This window comes from Silurus aristotelis, assembly GCF_946808225.1.
Source record: "Silurus aristotelis genome assembly, chromosome: 17".
Lineage (NCBI taxonomy): Eukaryota > Metazoa > Chordata > Actinopteri > Siluriformes > Siluridae > Silurus > Silurus aristotelis.
The window spans coordinates 16,161,785-16,182,100 of NC_139590.1; the positions used below are offsets into that span (position 1 = coordinate 16,161,785).

A 20,316-nucleotide genomic window follows, 5' to 3' on the forward strand; every position below is an offset into this window, starting at 1 on the left:
TCTCTCTCTCTCTCTCTCTCTCTCTCTCTCTCTCTCTCTCTCTCTCTCTCATATACACACTTATATTGTTCTATATAATGCTTTTTTTTTTTCCATTGTCACATTTCTTTCATTAACTGCTGTTTTCCTTGGCTAATTTATTTGCTGTCTGGTTATTTTTTACTTTTTCTGAACAATCCAGCTCTTTCTCAGGTTCAAAATGGCACTCTGGGCTTTATGTTAGTTTATTCCTTTTAACAACAAATACAGTTTATACCTGAGAAACCCAGGGCTTAAAGAGCAGACATTTAGAACTAATAAATATTTTAACAAACAATCTCACAGCAGAAAAACTTGGAAAGAAGAAACAGCCATTAGTCAAATTTTCCACTATTTAGCATCAACTAGGAAAACAAACAAACAAACAAAAAAAAAAAACTGGTGGGTTAAACAAAACCAAACAAAAGGTGCCAAGTAATTTAACATCTAATTGTAAATATCAATAAATACAATATTGATACATCACCTCATATCTATTAATCTTTTAATATCTATTAATTAATTAAACTAAAATGTATTCAATATATAGCAAACATGATAAAACTGGCCTTGCCATCCCAGTGTTTCAGTTTTTTAAATCTACTTCATCTTACTCCAGTTTAACTCAACATTGTTAGGCACAATTTGCTTGTTCAAACAAAACATCAAAAGTAAAAAACATCTGCAGTTATTTAAACTTCTTTAGGCTGCTCCCATTAGGAGTCGCCATCTGCAGTTATTTAAACAAACAACAAATAGAACAATAAATGCAACATTTTTTTTTTAATCTAATTTGAAATTATTTTTAATTTTCAAGTGAGAGGAAGTAATCATCATCCAGTGCTTCTACAGCTGATAGTCTTCCAGAACAGACCAGCAGCTTTGAGAGGAGAGTTTGGACTTTGACATCCTGTCGAAGGCACAAGTCAAGAATTATATAAAAGCTGATAAATAAAATTTATCAAAAGTGCATCCAGGAAATATTCACTTACCAGCAGTAATCCAGACAACCTTGGGCAATGTTGCTCATTGTCCATATCTCCAGTCCAGTCAGGAGCATAAAGCTGAAAACAGAAACCATGGTGGTTTAACTCAGGAAAACCTTTTGAAAACTTTTAACATCTAAACATAAGATTTTTATTCATTAGAAATGCTTTTTTTCCCCAACCCAATCCTACCCAGAGCATGAGGCCTCCAAAAGCGTACATGTCGGTGGCAGGAGAAGGCGGTTTGCTCTGTTTTAGCTCTGGAGCCACAAGACTGATGGAGCCAGTCACCATACCACAGTCCACAGCCCTCTGCTCCTAAAAACCCCCCAAAAACATGCATATAGCCCGATTCCCCTACACAGGTTCAAAACTCTAAAAGAAAGGTTAAATTTACAAAAAAAACAACAAAAAAAAGCATGACTTTATGAATATTCTTCACTATTAGGTATGATTATGTATGCTGTACTGTACAATACAATTTTCTACTTTAATAAATTTAAGAAATTGTCTCCTTTAACATTTTAATTAACAATAAAAGCTTACTATATTTACTAATAGAATATAACACTACAGACTCAGTTCTTTATTCTGATTACACTATAGTATATTGGAGGAAGCAAGATTGTAGCACGAAAATTTACGAAAATTGTTCATCATTATACCGTAATTTCCGGACTATAAAGCGCACCCATACATAAACCGCACCCACTGAATTTGACAAAGATTTTTATTTATAAATTCAATTCAATTCATTTTTATTTGTATAGCGCTTTTAACAATGAACATTGTCTCAAATCAGCTTTACACAGATAATGCGGTGATTAAAAATAAATATGTTTTTTATATGTAATTTTGTCCCTGATGAGCGAGCCGGTGGCGACTGTGGCAAGGAAAAACTCCCCGAGATGGCATAAGGAAGAAACCTTGAGAGGAACCAGACTCAAGAGGGAACCCATCCTCATCTGGGTTGCACCGAATGTCCATTTGTGGCAGATATACAATGTTGCGGGGTACAGTGATGATGATCAGAAGCGAAATGTATTCCTGAGTCAGTGTAGCAGACTGTTGACATCAACTACAGTCCAATCCATCCTCAAAGCTCCCGTTCTTACTCTTACTCATAAATAAGCCACACCTGTCTATAAGCCGCAGGTGTCTATACTGAAACTAATGAACTTTACACAGGCTTTAACAAAAGACAGCGTTTTCGTTAGCTCAAGTCGTCTCATTTCCAAGGAAAATACACTGAATAAAACCTTATTATATCTTTACATACTCTTTCTATTATGTTTTTATACAAGATTTGTTATTTAGAAATGTATTTTCCAATTTGATAACATGAAACATAAAAACGGTGTGTCATTTTGAGGGTTAGAACGGATTAATGCCATTTTAAGTATTTTTAATATGGAAAACTGATTTAATGTGCGAGCAAATTGAGATACAAGCTCGTCCACGGAACGAAATAAACTCGTAGGTCAAGGTACCACTGTATTTCTCTGGGGAGTTTATCTCGTCATCGTCGTGCGCCATAAGTTTTTCTCCCGTTTTTTCATTTCTGTTCGGAAATTTTGGTCTAATGTTATGTCGCTCAGTTTTTTGGCTTGAAGTTTGTGAAACCAGGAAAGACCTGTCCATCCTCGTCACTCCCAACGAAAACCTCAACATATTCAACTCTGCTACCTCCAGCTCCACCTCCTGTCTTTTACTCAATGCCACTGTCTCTAATCCATACAACATCGCAGGTCTCACCACAGTCCTATAAACTTTCCCTTTCATTCTTGCTGATACTCTTCTATCACAAATCACTCCTGTCACTCTTCTCCGCCCACTCCACCCTGCCTGCACTCTTTTGTTCACTTCTTTAACACACACTCCATTACTTTGCACTGTTGACCCCAGGTACCTGAACTCCTCCCAGGTACCTGTACTCTGTCTTACTCCTACTGACTTTCATTCCCCTTCTCTCCAGTGCAAACCTCCACCTCTCCAGGCTCTTCTCAACCTGCTCCCTACTCTCACCACAAATCACAATATCATTCGCAATCATCATATTCCATGGAGACTCATGTCTGACCTCGTCGGTCAACCTGTCCATCACCACTGCAAACAGGAAAGGGCTCAGCACCAATCCTTGATGCAGTCCAGCCTTCACCTTGAACCAGTCAGTTGTTCCTACTGCACACTTCACTGCTGTCACACTGTCCTCATACATGTCCTGCACCACCCTCACATACTTCTCTGACACACCAGACTTCCTCATACAGTACCACAACTCCTCGCTCGGCACCCTGTCGTACGCCTTCTCTAAATCCACAAACACACAATGCAACTCCTTCTGACCTTCTCTATACTTCTCCATCAACATTCTCAAAGCATGGGGTCAAAACAAATATGGATAATTTTCTAATATTACTTTAATTCTTGTGAATAATGGTTATCAAACCGTTAATTAACAGCAGTAACTAATTATATTGTAAAAGGAGTTTGAATTTGCCCATTCACAGCTTTATAGATATGTACACTGTTCAATGGCTTAGACAGAGTTTAGTTTTAGAAGTTTGGTAAGTAGAGCAACACTTGTTAAAAATATAAACTTTTGACAAAAGAGAACAGTGAGAACAGACAGTTAACCATATAACCACAACCCTTTGAAAAACAGAGATACTCACTGGCGTCTTTGTGAAATCAAAATCCCCGACAATGCCCTGCTCTCGGTTAAGAACAAACATGTTGTTAGCATTTAAAGAAGCATGTGTAATGCAGGACTCATGCAGACACTGTAAGCCCCGAAGTACTCCTCTCATCACCTTCCCAATCTCCTATAATTCAAATCAGAATGACCCACATTACAATAAGCAAATAAAATATTTCAACCTATATTATTCTATTAAATAGTGCGAAATGCTACTACGCTATAATTTAACCATACAGTCATTTGCAATCTGAAAGAAAAAAACAAACATTTTTTTTAATTTATACAACATTACCACATGTACCACGCAAAATCCATTAACTTGAATTAAAATAAGTATAATTAGGTGGAAATGATGCTAACAGAGCATTCATTCATCATTTGATTTCTGTGAATATGTATATTCAGTATATACACTGTTAACTTGCATGACGGAAAATGAAGAATGTAAAGTTCATTACACGTAGCACTTATTTCCACAGGTCGATATATGTAAATGTATGCAAATTTTACAAAAATTGTTTATGTTTATACTTATCCATTTTGAAATCTAATCCAAACATTAAATGTTCTTGCTTTTATATCTTTTTTTTTTTTTATACAGAATTAAGCTGATGTCTCTCATGCAGCCACAGAAACAAGTATAACCGACCACCTCGAATACATACTTCCCCTGTCCCAATCCCCACGGCCCTATCAAACAATCCTCTCCTCCTCTGTACATCCCTCAGGTGCCAATATGGGGTCAAAACAAATCTTGATCATTTTTTAATATTACTTCATTCTGGTTAAAATTGTAATTAAACCGTTAAGCCATAATAAACAGTGGTGACTGTAATTCTATTGTAAAAAGACCTTGAATTTGCCCATTCATAGCTTTATAGAGATGTACACCTGAGGGACATGCTATGGTGTACATCTCAAGAGTTTAGTTTGAGAAGTCTGGTAAGTAAATGCAACTCATTAGAAATATGGGACGTTTAATAAGCATTTTAGGTGTGATTTTCAGCTGTCCACATACCTTCTGTGATATAGTGTATGAGCAGTGCACTTACAGGTGGTGTCAGGGGGCTGTGTTTCTGCACAGCCTTAAGACTCCTGCTCGAGTAGTAAGGCACCATGATGTAGGCCAGAGGATCCGACTGAAACACACATTCTGCACAATTAGAATATAGAAAAAAAATAATCAATCAACTCAAACATTATGGCTTCTTCCTTTGTCAGTGGATACACAGTCTTCTAGGCAGTACAGTAGCTAAATTTACATTGACATTTGAGCCATTGAAGGTTAAGGAACCTTGATTGGCAACAACAGGCCTTCTGAGGTACTACCAACCTTCTGTTCATTATGAGTTACTGTTGATTCACTACTACAGACCGACACTTGCTACCATAGGATTGCTTGCCACAAAACCTGTATCATAGTCAGATCTTACATTAAAACCTAATTTTCATAAGATCTTAATTTTTTTTTATCTGCCAACAGCAGAGGAGTTGGAGCAAGGAAAACAAAATGTAAAAAAACAACAATTGAGCTGTTGAAATAGAGCACCTTGCCGAAGAACAGTCCCAGCAGAGGCATGGCAAAGGACGGGTGCTGATTCTGAGCTTTGTGATATTGTGCAGCCTGCTTAATCATCCTCACTTCTGACTCTTCATCCACAGAGTAGCCCTGCACCAAAAAGATTGAAAATAACGAGCTGAGATTTTTAATTGCAATCTTAGAACTAAAAGGTTTGGTAATCAGCTGCTGCTGTAAGCTACCGGAACAGGTGAGAGACCAGGAGTTGAGAACTTTGCTTAAATACATTAAAATGGTCTTGTTTTTGTTGTTTTTTTTTTAAGCACAAGTGTTCAAGACTGAGCTAGCAACACCCAATAAAAAGGCATGAAAATATTGCCATTCCCAGTTGTGCAAAATATTTGTTTAAAAATATCTGCTCATCTACAGTGTGTTGTTTTTCTGAATTTAGAATAAGTCTGACAAAAACACTGATTCATTTAACAGTTTTGTGTTCTGCAATCAATTTTATTAAAATGTGTATTTAGGGTCTTTTTTATTTTTTAAAGGAAGTCTTAAACCCTGGTCAGGTTTGGGGTTAAAACAAACATCCAAATACCCAGTAGAATTAATTATTAATAAACCATTGTACCAATTCTGAATCTAGTTTAAAAACCAAATACCACTACACACTCAAAGCATAATTTCAAGCAAACTAATTTACCGCAGCGGGAGTCCATTTGCCACAAAGATTTTTATGATTGACTATTTTAATAGGGGTTTTAAATGGGGCTTTTATTATCATGGCTTTCGTTAAAAAGCAAAGGCATGTAGTTTCTCCAGTTGTTGACTGGTACATTTTAGTCCTTGTATGATTTGGTGTCGGTGTTTTCTTTACTGGAGCATCGCAATAACTACATTTAGCTTCCAGGGATTAAGACGAACTGCACCAGTGCCTTGCTTACCTTGAGCACCACCTTTTGGTGCTGGAACTCAGTACACACTAGTGGCCTGCGTCCGCTCAGCTCTCTCATTGGCTCGGCATCAAATATGTCTCGATCCAAACTTTTTATTAACAGCCCCTCGGAGAGCTGGCGATAGCAAAAAAAAAATAAACCCGTGTTAAATTAATAAATTATTAAACAATTGATTCTGCTTTGATGACTCACCAAGTAATTGTCAATGTCTGCCTCAGGATACAGTAGCAGAAGCTCAGGAAAGTCTCCTTTCACCAGCTCAGAGAGTTTTACCTAACCAAGGACACAATAAAAACCCTGCTAACCACAAACCGATTAACCGGTTATGTATAGTTAAATAACGAATACAATTCAAGCGTACATATTGCTCTCTCTCATGCTGAATTTGCTCAAAGAGAGCGTTCCTGGTCTCAGCAATCTCTTCCTTCTTTCTAAGAATCTCGGGCAGGTCCAGGTCATCAGCCTGTCAAATACAAAATCCAACTAATCATTTATGTTAATAAACGTAAATTCATATTTCTATTAATATGTGCACATGTGCATTACCTCTTCCAGGCATCCCACCTCTACTAGCTTCCAACGCAGCTGTGAACGCAGACTCTTGATGCACTTCTTTACGTGAAAGAGCTCATCTGCTTTCTGGGAGCTGTTCTGCCACTGCACCATGTCCTCCTTAAACTTGTAAAACAATGAAACGTGGCAAGCGACACGGCTTCTCTTAACTATTAGCAGGAAGCTGCACTTCAATTATTATTATTATATGCAGCAAATTAATTAACCATCCGTTATTAAACTTTGTGCTCACTTCCTACCTTTTTGTTATCGTCATACATCTTTGTGAGGTTACACAGTAGATGCTCCTCTTTCTGGATATGCTTCATCACCATATAGCATGCAGTGGACATTATTTTCATGTCTTCAACATTTTGATCCTGTGAAGTTCATTCGAGAATTCATGTCCAGAAGGATTGAGGAACATTTACAAGGATTTATGAATAAACACAACAAACTGAACACCCATATTTTTGCATGTGAGGAAAAAGAATTTGTGGTGCAGATGAGGATACTCAAAACCTTTTACACTCACAAAGAATTTAGTGTTCAGCTCCTCAGACACAACAGACTCAGTCTGCTCCAGAAGCTCATCCACTCCTGCGCTAACAGCTTCCAAGGACACAGGAGTCTTTTCTGTCAAACAAAAAAACTAAAGACAAATTATTAGCGATCTTTCACAGATTACACAGGGAAGAAAATAACAACAAAAACAACAACATCTTTACACCTTTTATTTCTTTATACTATCAGGTATCACAGAAGCATTTAAAGTCTCTCAAAATTACTTCATACAATTACACTTTAACCAATACAGTTGGTTAGTTCAGAGCTTTTTGCTGTACCTTGCTGGTGCATTCTGCCCAGTCACTGAGAGCACAGAGGGCCTTATCTGTTGCCTCACGCACTGTTTTGAAGTTTTGTTGCCTTCGCGTTTTCCACTCACCGAAATCCTCTAAAGATTGATCCTGAACATCATTTGTTGAAACTGAACCAAATACAGCCATAAGTGATGAGCGGATATTCTATTAAACAGTTGGGACACATGTGACACACACATGAATAAACTTGACTGAGGACATCCATTTACTATAATCTTTGAAATTAGATTAGGTTTTAGCCTTACATATTAACTTCACACACACACACACACACACACCTTTAGGGTGTTCATGCGTTCAGTAATTGGCAGACTGGCCACTATCTCAAGGAAGTCATCTATGGCAGTTAGAAGAACACTGCGAGCCTGATTCCGTCTGCTCACCAGGTCCTCCAACTCCCCCTTCTGACAGAATATGTAACATACAGTACACATGCTAACAAATGTACATTGTCCTTCAGAATTCACACTCTTTATAAAAATGACCAAGTATTAATGCATAAAAGGAAGCGCACATGCGCAATATGAATGTTTTTTTGTTTTGTTTTTACAAGATATTATTTGCTCTATATATATATATATATATATATATATATATATATATATAAATATATATATATATATATATATATATATACACACACATACATACATATATACACACACACACACACACACACACACACACACACACACACACACACAGTGTGGAAAATAAGTATTTGAACACCCTGCTATTTTGCAAGTTCTCCCACTTAGAAATCATGGAGGGGTCTGAAATTGTCATCGTAGGTGCATGTCCACTGTGAGAGACATAATCTAAAAAAAAAAAAATCCAGAAATCACAATGTATGATTTTTAAACTATTTATTTGTATGATACAGCTGCTAATAAGTATTTGAACACCTGTCTATCAGCTAGAATTCTGACCCTCAAAGACCTGTTAGTCTGCCTTTAAAATGTCCACCTCTACTACATTTATTATCCTAAATTAGATGCACCTGTTTAAGGTCGTTAGCTGCATAAACACACCTGTCCACCCCATACAATCAGTAAGAATCCAACCACTAACATGGCCAAGACCAAAGAGCTGTCCAAAGACACTAGAGACAAAATTGTGCACCTCCACAAGGCTGGAAAGGGCTACAGGGAAATTGCCAAGCAGCTTGGTGAAAAAAGGTCCACTGTTGGAGCAATCATTAGAAAATGGAAGAAGCTAAACATGACTGTCAATCTCCCTCGGACTGGGGCTCCATGCAAGATCTCACCTCGTGGGGTCTCAATGATCCTAAGGAAGGTGAGAAATCAGCCCAGAACTACACGGGAGGAGCTGGTCAATGACCTGAAAAGAGCTGGGACCACCGTTTCCAAGGTTACTGTTGGTAATACACTAAGACGTCATGGTTTGAAATCATGCATGGCACGGAAGGTTCCCCTGCTTAAACCAGCATATGTCCAGGCACGTCTTAAGTTTGCCAATGACCATTTGGATGATCCAAGGAGTCATGGGAGAAAGTCATGTGGTCAGATGAGACCAGAATTCCACTAAACGTGTTTGGAGGAAGAAGAATGATGAGTACCATCCCAAGAACACCATCCCTACTGTGAAGCATGGGGGTGGTAGCATCATGCTTTGGGGGTGTTTTTCTGCACATGGGACAGGGCGACTGCACTGTATTAAGGAGAGGATGACCGGGGCCATGTATCGCGAGATTTTGGGGAACAACCTCCTTCAATCAGTTAGAGCATTGAAGATGGGTCAAGGCTGGGTCTTCCAACATGACAATGACCCGAAGCACACAGCCAGGATAACCAAGGAGTGGCTCTGTAAGAAGCATATCAAGGTTCTGGCGTGGCCTAGCCAGTCTCCAGACCTAAACCCAATAGAGAATCTTTGGAGGGAGCTTAAACTCCGTGTTTCTCAGTGACAGGCCAAAAACCTGACTGATCTAGAGAAGATCTGTGTGGAGGAGTGGGCCAAAATCCCTCCTTCAGTGTGTGCAAACCTGGTGAAAAACTACAGGAAATGTTTGACCTCTGTAATTGCAAACAAAGGCTACTGTACCAAATATTAAACATTGACTTTCTCAGGTGTTCAAATACTTATTTGCAGCTGTATCATACAAATAAATAGTTTTAAAAAAATCATACATTGTGATTTCTGGATTTTTTAGATTATGTCTCTCACGATTACAATTTCAGACCCCTCCATGATTTCTAAGTGGGAGAACTTGCAAAATAGCCGGGTGTTCAAATACTTATTTCTCACTGTATATACACACACACAAGATATGCATAATCTTGGCAAAAGAATATTGACCTTATATACAATGTTCTCAAGTGTTGATTTATTTACACATTTTATTCATTTAAACTGCACTGGAGTATATTTTACAGTAAGTTTAGTTATTTGTATAAAAACCCAGTTCAGGCTGATTTCTTTAAATAATTAAAATTTGATTTTAATAATTATAATAAATAATTTTAGATGGCTATGAGACTTCTGTGCAATTTGTGCTCATTCAGTGTACATTTAAGGAATAAAAATAAATAAAATTATGCAATACAATTATAATGGACAATACTCACACTTTGACACTCTTTAAGCTGCTTTAATTCCTGTCTGTAGTCTTCCCAGGCCAACTCAAGTGTTTCCGATATAAGTGGCATGACAATTCTATTGTTGAGCACCACTGGTATAGATTCAGAAAGGCATTCCTCTGCAGTAGTGCCCTTTCCACTATCCCTATAAAAGATAAAGGGGGTTGGAACATATAACTGTCGGTGGCTTGTGTGGGTTAATATACATTTCTCCTGGCAGAACCACCGCATTGTTTAAATTCTGTATTGTTTACACAAGAATATGTTACTCAGAGATCACTGAAAAACCTCACTGCCATCCAAACAGCATTCGCCTGAAGGAACCCTCACAGATCAGCACGACACGTATCTTGTTGAACACCATAACACAGTATAAAAAGCATTCTTACGAGCATTTCTACCCAATAACACCCCTCTCCCTGCATAGCGATCCAAACAGCTGTTAATGCAAAAATATATACCAGGCCTAAACAGCTTTCAATAATATAGGAAAATAGGAAATAATATGTAAATATTTACCTGTTTCTTCTCACCACTTCCACCTTTTCAGCCAGTTGGGAGAACCTTTTACATTCTGTTAATTCCATATTCACTTCCACACACTCATCTTTTCTTGGACATGGCGCAAGAGCTTTCTGTCAAACAAACAACAATTAATATATGATCTAGACACTAGAACAACAATTAAATAAACATTTATCATCTAATGTATACATATATGGAGGTTGTCTATGTATACATTAGATTGGCTGCAGGTTTACAAATATATAGTTGCAACTTTTCAAATATAGTTTTTTTTTTTAACCTGCAGCTCCAATCTGGCTTCCTTCAGCTGCTGTTGTAGATTATCTGCTTGATTCTGGAGGTCGCTCTTCTCCTTCTCAAGTTTATTTATTTCCTTCATTTTCTCTTTCACCTCTTCTCTTGCCCTCTACCAAGTGAAAAAAAAAATTAAACAGAAGAAAATATTTAACTCAGAAACAATGCATACTGTATCGCATAAAAAAATAAAAAAAAAAGGAGGTAATGTTAAATTATTAAAGCTTTAAGTCACATTTTTGTATGAACTGTACAAGATCCAATATGAGTGTGGTACATATAGATTGCAAAATAATAAGTCGCAATGAATGATGAGGGGGAAACTCTTTATTAAATGTAGAATGAGAGAGAATGAGCACCTGCAGTTTTAATTCGGCTTCATTTAGCATTTGCTCAGTGACCTGACTACACAGCTGTTCGATGACTTTCTCTGCATTAGGCTGCTGGCTTTCCTTTACCAGCTCCCTCTCTGCTTCTGGCACACTGGCAGCCATTAGAGTTTTGCTGGTGCTTTGCTCTCTTAAAGAGAAGAAAAAAAAAAAGCATTAAAACAGAACTTTTGGACCTCCACTTTGACCTAAACCCTGGTCAACAATATAAAATCAGATTATTAAGGGTGCACAATTATTTCTCTTTAATCAAAATCACTTTATCTAAAGAAAGCTGATTAGCTCATTAATTACTATTGACATCGACAAATTCTATTCTGAGCGCTTGATTCAAAATGTGGTTGCATTAAATTAGCATTTTTAAGAGCCAATTCAATTAATGGGATCTGCTAAGGCGCAGTCCGATTCCGATTCTTATTCTAATATACGTTACACCCTACCCTATACAATAATATACACCCTACATGAATTTCTTATTTGACCCTAACATAACTCAGGAAATCCAACGCAGAACAAAAGCAGTTATTTCAGAAAGCGACAATTTTTAATCATACAGGGAACCCTTCAGAAACTTTTTTCCCCCACAGCTTAACAAAGAATGTGAAAAAAATGGGTACCTTCGGTTAAGTAATCCAGTCTTACTTCGAAATTTCTACATTGAGCAACACTGTTTATTCATGATCATATTGGACGTTATGGTGCAGGCCTATAATGCAGCATCAAATTTTTCTTATGCGTAAAATATATGTAAAAAAAATAACTTACTTTATGACTTCAGGCTTTTGGTTGGAGAAAACTGGGCGTAATTTGGGCATATAGCCTAAAGATCCTGCATTATCAGAGTCTCCCTGAGGTATCCTGGAAAGCCACAATCCAGTCTGCTTCTTAAAAGGAGACAGGGACTCAATGTTGCCTGGAATAGTCACTATGGCAAATTTGAACTTCACCACTTCTTCACCAATATCCAGATTGCCCTGAAATGCCTTAACCAAGATCGTTCCATCAAAGCAGTCCGACATCACATTAACACGCAGCTTCTTTCCATATATCAGATTCTGAAGAAAGGACTTCCCCTGGTATATAAAATGAGACCACATAACACTAGTGAGTGCACATATTAACCTTCTGTGGGACTTTAACAATGATGATATATGATCTGTATATTAGATATATATTTATTTATTAGGGCTGTCAAAATGAACAAGTTAACACAAATTCATTTTAACGGCACACATTTTATTAGCACGATAATGCAGCGCACATTTCTGCTTGACCATTTTTATTAAAAAACAACAATATAAAAGAAGCGAAATCCACCATCATTATTATTTTAAATCACTAAACATTGGTTTTACTGATGCGTCAAGTCTTAAATCAAGCAGCAAAATCCGCCATCATGCACACATCCGCCAATTAAAACAGTCCGTGTGGAAACAAAGGTTCCGTTTGGTGTCCTGATTTACATAATTTAAAAACACCATAATTACTTGTAAAACATTAACAAGTTTTTTTTTTTTTTCTTTTTTTTACGAGCTGCCCCGCCATCAGAAAATGTAAACAGGCTCTTCTGTTTGAGCAACTGGTCTTAGTGCAAATAAAGTAGTAATGGGAAACATTGGTTTTTCCTATGTTCTTTTTACCATTTGTTTAATAGACCGGAAGAAGTTATTTGAAAAACATGTCTACCGTCTTTGAAACATGCCCATGTTCTTTATGCTTTATGTTGAGACTGGTTAGGGTAATAACAAATGTACATTTTGCATGTTTAAAAAAACTGAAGTGAATGAACAGGCTTGTGTACTGTAAGCAAATTGCTCAATGCAAATAAAAAGAAGTAATGGGAACTTCTATGTTATTTTTTTTTTCGTGTCTAAAAGTTCTATGAAAAAACATCTATGACCTTTGAAACATGTCAAGTCTTCATGCGCTATGTTAAGTATGGTTTCACTAATAATAAACATACATTTGCATAATGTTTTCTCCATTTTAACTGATTGCAAGTGTGATTACTATATTACCCACCCCTGTTACTTGCCAAAGGTGTGTCTAAATATAAATAGACACACAGGAGAATCATATGCTTGAAAAGCAATTACTTCTTGTGATATTGACAAGGTGCAAATAATTTTGTCCAGTCCATTTTTGAGTTCTGTGTGAAAGCTTATCAATTTTGCCTTTTCTTCTCTGTTTTTGTGTTGTTCCAATGCAAACAGAAAAAAATAAACATGTGAGTACCAAAACATTCGCAAGTGCAACAATTTTCTGAGGGAAGGGTTGCATTTTCTGACAGAATTGCAAGGGTGCTGATATTTTTTTATATACAGTGTGTGTGTTTATTTATTTATATACACATATACATACATACATCTATGTATGTATGTATGTATGTATGTATATATATGTATATATATATATATATATATATATACACACACACACATACAAACATACATACATACATACACACACATATATATATATATATATATACATATACATATATATATATATATATATATATATATATATATATATATATATATATATATATATATATATATACACACACACACACACACACACACACACACACACACACACACACACATACCGGCCACTTCATTAGGTAAATTTCTAATCAGCCAATCACATGGCAGCAACTCAATGCATTTAGGCATGTAGACATGGTCAAGACGATCTGCTGCAGTTCAAACCGAGCGTCAGAATGGGGAAGATAGGTGATTTAAGTGACTTTGAACGTGGCATGGTTGTTGGTGCCAGACGGGCTGGTCTGAGTATTTCAGAAACTGCTGATCTACTGGGATTTTCACGCACAACCATCTCTAGGGTTTACAGAGAATGGTCCGAAAAAGATAAAATATCCAGTGAGCAGCAGTTCTGTGGGCGCAAATGCCTTGTTGATGCCAGAGGTCAGAGGAGAATGGCCAGACTGGTTCAAGCTGATAGAAAGCCAGCAGTAACTCAAATAACCACTCGTTACAACTGAGGTATGCAAAAGAGCATCTCTGAACGCACAAAACGTCGAACCTTGAGGTGGCTGGGCTACAGCAGCAGACCACCACACCGGGTGCCACTCCTGACAGCTAAGAACAGGAAACTGACTACTATTCACACAGGCTCACCAAAATTGGACAATAGAAGATTGGAAAAACGTTGCCTGGTCTGATGAGTCTCTATTTCGGCTGCGACATTTGGATGGTAGGGTTAGAATTTGGCGTCAACAAGATGAAAGCATGGATCCATCCTGCCTTGTATCAACGGTTCAGGCTGGTGGTGGTGGTGTAATGGTGTGGGGGATATTTTCTTGGCACACTTTGGGCCCATTAGTACCAATTGAGCATCGTGTCAACGCCACAGCCGACCTAAATATTGTTGCTGACCATGTCCATCCCTTTATGACCACAGTGTACCCATCTTCTGATGGCTACTTCCAGCAGATAACGCGCCATGTCATAAAGCACGAATCATCTCAGACTGGTTTCTGTTTTTTTAGTCCAAATCTTTTTTATTGATGCATTCAAACAGTAAGACACTTAGGCGAGAGAGACAATGGGACAGTGGCTAATTTAGTCCATAGACTGGTTTCTTGAACATGACAATTTCACTGTACTCAAATGGCCTCCACAGTCACCAGATCTCAATCCAATAGAGCACCTTTGGGATGTGGTGGAACGGGAAATTCGCATCATGGTTGTGCAGCCGACAAATCTGCAGCAACTGCATTATGCTATCATGTTAATATGGACCAAAATCTCTGAAGAATGTTTCCAGTACCTTGTTGAATCTATGCCACGAAGGATTAAGGCAGTTCTGAAGGCAAAAGGGGGTCCAACCCGGTACTAGTAAAATGTACCTAATAAAGTGGCCAGTGAGTGAGTGAACACACCTTTTTGCTTTTTTATATTATATTTATGCATGCAATTACATAAATAACATTGAATTTGGTCTCCTGAAATGGTGATATGTAAAAAGGATGCAATGCCTAAAATAAATCAATAAATAAAATAAATAAATAATGACATTAAAGTAAACCTAAACAAAACAAAAATATTATAAAACTTTAACTTCATGGTGTCTTAAAAACTAGAGTTACCTGGGAGTACTGTGGTGAACCCTGATCACTTGTCAAATTAATGCCCCAGAACTTGTATCTTTGGGCAAGAGCAGTCGACTGCAGGTCTTCTGGGAGTTCAACAAGATCAGACCTGTCTACCACCTCCTCATTTCCATAATCAATATAAGTAACGTGAAACTAAACATAAGGAATACAAAAATGCAAAAAAAGCATGATCTCAAAATCTGGTTTAAACGAGACAGCTATTTTTAACATCAACAATCGATGTGAACAGAACCATTTTTTTTTATTGCTATATTTATTAATTTAGAGATAGGCTTACTGAGTCATCTATCTGCTTCTGCACTTTGCATCTGTACCAGCATCTGTCTCCCGAGTAGCAGGCTCCATAAACCTGCAACAGAGAAGGAAAAGATAAAAGAAGCAAAGCATGCTGGGGAAGCTTCTCTCTTATTAATCAGGTACCTCTCATCGAAATATGACATTTACAACCTTTATGCAGCCAGTTATCTGTTAAACTGCACCACCATTTCCTGTTTAATGATGGTATGAAAGTGGGTAATTGCTACCATGGGGGAAGCAAGTATTCAACACAATTTTTTTTTTTTTTTTTAATTAAACACAGTTCCAATGCAGCAATTCACATAAAATAGCGCAAACCATCTTGTTGCAAAGGTCCTGGGAGAGTTATTTTGGAAATGCTGCCCCCCCAAGTCTGAGGCTCTTTCAGAGTGGTCATTGAGCTCATGGTTTAATGACTAACCGTCTGACTGCTCCAGAAATCTTGTGAGAAGCGCCTGTTCGTGGCTGGTTTATGGTGGAGCGACGTTCCTTCCACTTGCGGATAATGGCTCTAATGGTGCTTTCAGAAACATTTATGAGTTGCGAAATCCATCGGTAACCAGTGCCGTTGTTATGTAGTGCAGCCATGTTGTTGTGAAGGTCTTGGGAGCTCTAATGTCATTCCACTTTATTCAACATATCTTTTCATGTATTGTTATATTGTCATTTCTCTATCAGAATAGAATTCTTGAGTAAATGTCAGGTCAAACCTTAATGTGATTGCTGCACTGGAACTGTGTTTATTAAAAAAAAAAAAAACGTTCATTTGTTAAAAACGTAGTTCCCCCCAATGCAGGTAGGCAGGAACGATTGCGAAATTTCAACTTGACTTGATTTGCACGTTAGAAATGCACAGTAAACCAACAAACAACAAATCCATAAATACTTAAATATTTACGACAAATATAACATTTTCTGTAAGCTTTCATTTGCAAATTAACACGACATACAGTATCTCAAAAAAGTGAGTACACACCTCACATTTCAACAACCATTTTAGTATAACTTTTCAAGGGGCAATACTATAAAAATGAAACAGATATTTAAGCAGTATAGATTTACTGTCCTCTAAAAATAACATACAGCCTTTATTGTCAAAACAGCTGGCAACAAAAGTGAGCACACCCTGTATGTTAGTCAACCCCCGTGTTGCTGATGAATCTAGTGGAACATCTTCCCAGAAGAATGGAGGGAATTATAAGCGCAAATTGGGACTAAATGTGGAATGCGATGATCAAAAAGCACAAACCGTACTTATGACCAGGGGTTCGCAAGCTTTTGGCAATATATTGCATACATCATTCTGCCCAAGCCTACTGGGTGATAATGTGTTCACCATGTTAAAATAAAAGATGTTTTAATGATACATTATTAAATATCAAAACAAATACAATTCTGTCAAAAATAAAGATGCAATAATTATTTGAGTTTTTTGTATTTTGGACAGTTTTTGCTAATGTTTAGCCATTGCTTTTATGGTCATTCCAACCATATACATTAGAGTACAGGGTGAAATAAAACAACACAATAAGACAACACAAAACTAACTGGGGCATGTCACATTAAGGGGAAAAAAAAAAACAAGCAGCATGGGACAGACAAAGCACCGATCAGCACAGCAGATATGGATTTGTCAGTATAATAAATAATGTCAATACTAAACATGTATATTTGTTAAAAATTACAAATTTGAACCTGCCAGAACTGACTGTCATTGGTCACACTACAGTAAACATTTAAACACTTAAAACTTTCCAAATCTATTTAATAAAATAAAAAAAATTGTATCTCATTAAACGAACACCATAACCAGACCTACCGGTATTTCTAGCTTGAGAATATCCTCACCCTGTACTTTATGTACATTAATATTTTTTAGGAATATTGTAACAAATAGTGGTTCTGGATTCAGTTGTACAAGTGCATCTCAATAAAACAGAATATCATTAAAAGGTTGGATTATTTAGTAATTCAATACAAAATGTGAAACTCGTATATTATTTAGATTCATCACACACAGACTGATATATTTCAGGTGTTTATTTCTTTTCATTTTGACTCACAATTAACAAAAACCCACCAATTCACTCATTCATTTAATTAATCTAACAAAAAATGTGAATACTTCATAAGACCAATCAAAAAAAAAAAATTATGAATTGTTAGTCTTCTGGAATGTATGTTTATTTACTGTATATGTACTCAATACATAGTAGGAGCTCCTTTTGTTTTAATTACTGCCTCAATTCGGCGTGGCATGGAGGTGATCAGTCTGTGGCACTGCTGAGGTGGTATGGAAGCCCAGGTTTCTTTGAAAGTGGCCTTCAGCTCATCTGCATTTTGTGGTCTCTTGTTTCTCGTTTTCCTCTTGACAATATCCCATAGATTGTTTATGGGGTTCAGGTCTGGTGTGTTTGCTGGACAGTCAAGCACACCAACACCATGGTCATTTAACCCACTTTTGGTGCTTTTTGGCAGGGTGGGCAGGTGCCAAATCCTGCTGGAAAATGAAATCAGAATCTCCATAAAGCTGGTCAGCAGAGAGAAGCTTTAAAACTTCCTGGTAGACGGATGTGCTGACCTTGGACTTGATAAAACACAGTGGACCAACACCAGCAGATGACACGACTCCCCAAACCACCACTGACTGTGCAAACTTTACACTGGACTTCAAGCAATTTGGATTCTGTGCCTCTCCTCTCTTCTTCCAGACTCTGGGACCCTGATTTCTAAATGAAATGCATTACCTTTGCCCAGGTAAGACTCCTCTGACGTTGACTGATGTATCCCATGGATACGTCTGTGCGTGGGGGCTTTTAAAACGCTGACTCCAGCTGCAGTCCACTCTTTGTGAATCTCCCCCAAATCCTTGAATGGGCTTCGTTTTACCTTTTTCTGCCACATACATATTTCTATTAATGTGCTTGGATACAGCACTCTGTGAACAGCGGCGATGACCTTTTGTGTCTTACCCTCCATGTGCAGGGTGTCGATGATCGTCTTCTGGACAACTGTCAAGTCAGCAGTCTCTCCTCCCCCACCCCGATTGTGTAGCCTGAACCACATTGAGACACCATTTAGAGGCTCAGGAAACCTTTGCAGGTGATTTAATGAGCTGATTAGATTGTGACACCATGAGTCTCCTATATTGAACTTTTTCACAATTTTCAAATTTTCTGAGATACTGAATTTTGTGTTTTCAAGCCATAATCATCAAAATGAAAAATAAACACCTGATATATCAGTCTGTGTGTGATGAATCTATATAATATACAAGTTTTACTTTTTGTATTGAATTACCAAAATAAATCAACTTTGTAATGATATTCTACTTTATTGAGATGCACCTGTTTGTCTAAATGCTGTATTTGTAATAGAGAGATGCATTTAATTGCCACATTATACATCACAGTGAAATTATTTCATCGAGTTTTCACAGCTTGATAGAAAGTTGGAGTCAGATCATGGGGTTAAAGTGCAGAGTCAGTCATGATTCAGCACCCCTGGATCAAAGAAGGTTAAGGGCCTTGCTCAAGGGCCCCAACAGTCACAGCTTGGCATTGCTGGGACTTTCATCCCTGAACTTCCAATTGGAACTCAGAGACTTAACAAATAAGTTACCAATACTTTATTTTAAAATGTTCTCACCTTGCGGGGACTTGGCTTGCTCTTCAGTCTCTGTGCAGTGGGACATTTATTTGACAACAAGGTGTCCATGTTCTCACAGGCCTTGTCCTCAGTCACATTCTTGATCATGATAAAATAATAAAAGAAGGATGGTAAAGTGTAAAAACAAATAAGCAGGTGAATGCAAAACACGAGACATGAAAAAAAACCTTGAATTTAGCTCTGTATTTATTTCAGTACTAACATGTCTGAGCAACTAAGCATGAGGACATCAAGAATTACCTGAGCCCAGAATGTGATGGCATCCACGACATGAGTGACGACAACAAGCTCCACTAGAACATCACAACGAGAAGAATTTTACATTTGTTGTAGATAAGAGCATTAAAAAAATACTGGTTGCAGTGTAAATGCGAGATTCAGGCGCGACAGCTATCGCGTGGTAGAGCCACTTACTGGTTTGCAAGTCGGCTTCTCTGAATTGTTCCATCAACTCTCTCGCGTCTAAAAGCAACATGGCGACTGAGTAGGACTTTCATCCAGATCATAACATCCAGATTATTACCAAATTTATCAACTAGAAAATCTTACCTCACCAGTCGTAGTTAATATACATTGTAGCAATGGAAGAAAAGATGCCTGAATAATGTTTAATTTGTCAGCGGTTATAATTTCCTCGTTAAGTCGATTTCTGATTAAACATGGAAAGTTTGTTTGTTTTAATATGAATGAATTATAAGTTGTGCTCTGCAACATGAGCCGCTTCACACAGCGCTTCCAAACCACTGAGCTGCAGCCTATGAAGGGCACTTAAAAAGAAGAACCCTCAT

At 37.4% G+C, this 20,316-nt stretch overlaps 1 protein-coding gene across 3 annotated transcripts; it reads right to left on the reverse strand.

Annotated features, from left to right (window-relative positions):
• Nucleotides 1–208: 208 nt before the first annotated feature.
• On the reverse strand, nt 209–20,297 carry stk31 (serine/threonine kinase 31). Of its 3 annotated transcripts, none has more exons than XR_014537449.1 (25): nt 20,083–20,297; nt 19,943–19,990; nt 19,769–19,821; nt 19,508–19,606; nt 15,840–15,911; nt 15,536–15,694; nt 12,187–12,494; nt 11,392–11,551; nt 11,019–11,144; nt 10,733–10,848; nt 10,202–10,358; nt 7,892–8,017; nt 7,578–7,757; nt 7,268–7,384; nt 6,993–7,112; nt 6,727–6,858; nt 6,542–6,643; nt 6,373–6,453; nt 6,169–6,294; nt 5,255–5,374; nt 4,724–4,844; nt 3,680–3,826; nt 1,197–1,322; nt 1,011–1,082; nt 209–928 (listed from the first exon to the last, which is right to left on the reverse strand). XR_014537449.1 is itself a non-coding variant. In XM_083565796.1 (25 exons), the coding sequence occupies exons 1-25, from the start codon at nt 20,240–20,242 to the stop codon at nt 824–826; spliced, it is 2,913 nt and encodes a 970-aa protein (XP_083421922.1). In that variant the 5' UTR covers nt 20,243–20,296; the 3' UTR covers nt 209–823. The 3 variants fall into 3 exon arrangements, 2 of the variants coding, with proteins under 2 accessions (XP_083421922.1, XP_083421921.1); XM_083565796.1 differs by having other exon boundaries at nt 3,680–3,829; nt 4,758–4,844; nt 12,187–12,305; nt 20,083–20,296; XM_083565795.1 differs by having other exon boundaries at nt 3,680–3,829; nt 4,758–4,844; nt 20,083–20,296.
• Between the last annotated feature and the right edge of the window lie 19 nt (nt 20,298–20,316).

What these genes read in the sequence shown, in the direction of transcription:
- stk31 (XM_083565795.1), bottom strand. Translation starts at nt 20,242, where the DNA reads ATGTTGCAGAGCACAACTTATAATTCATTCATATTAAAACAAACAAAC. An exon ending in CAGACATTGACAATTACTTG is followed by an intron (nt 6,295 to 6,372) that starts GTGAGTCATCAA and finishes TGCTATCGCCAG; the next exon opens with CTCTCCGAGGGGCTGTTAAT. An exon ending in ACAGCCCCCTGACACCACCT is followed by an intron (nt 3,830 to 4,757) that starts GTAAGTGCACTG and finishes TTTGAATTATAG; the next exon opens with GAGATTGGGAAGGTGATGAG.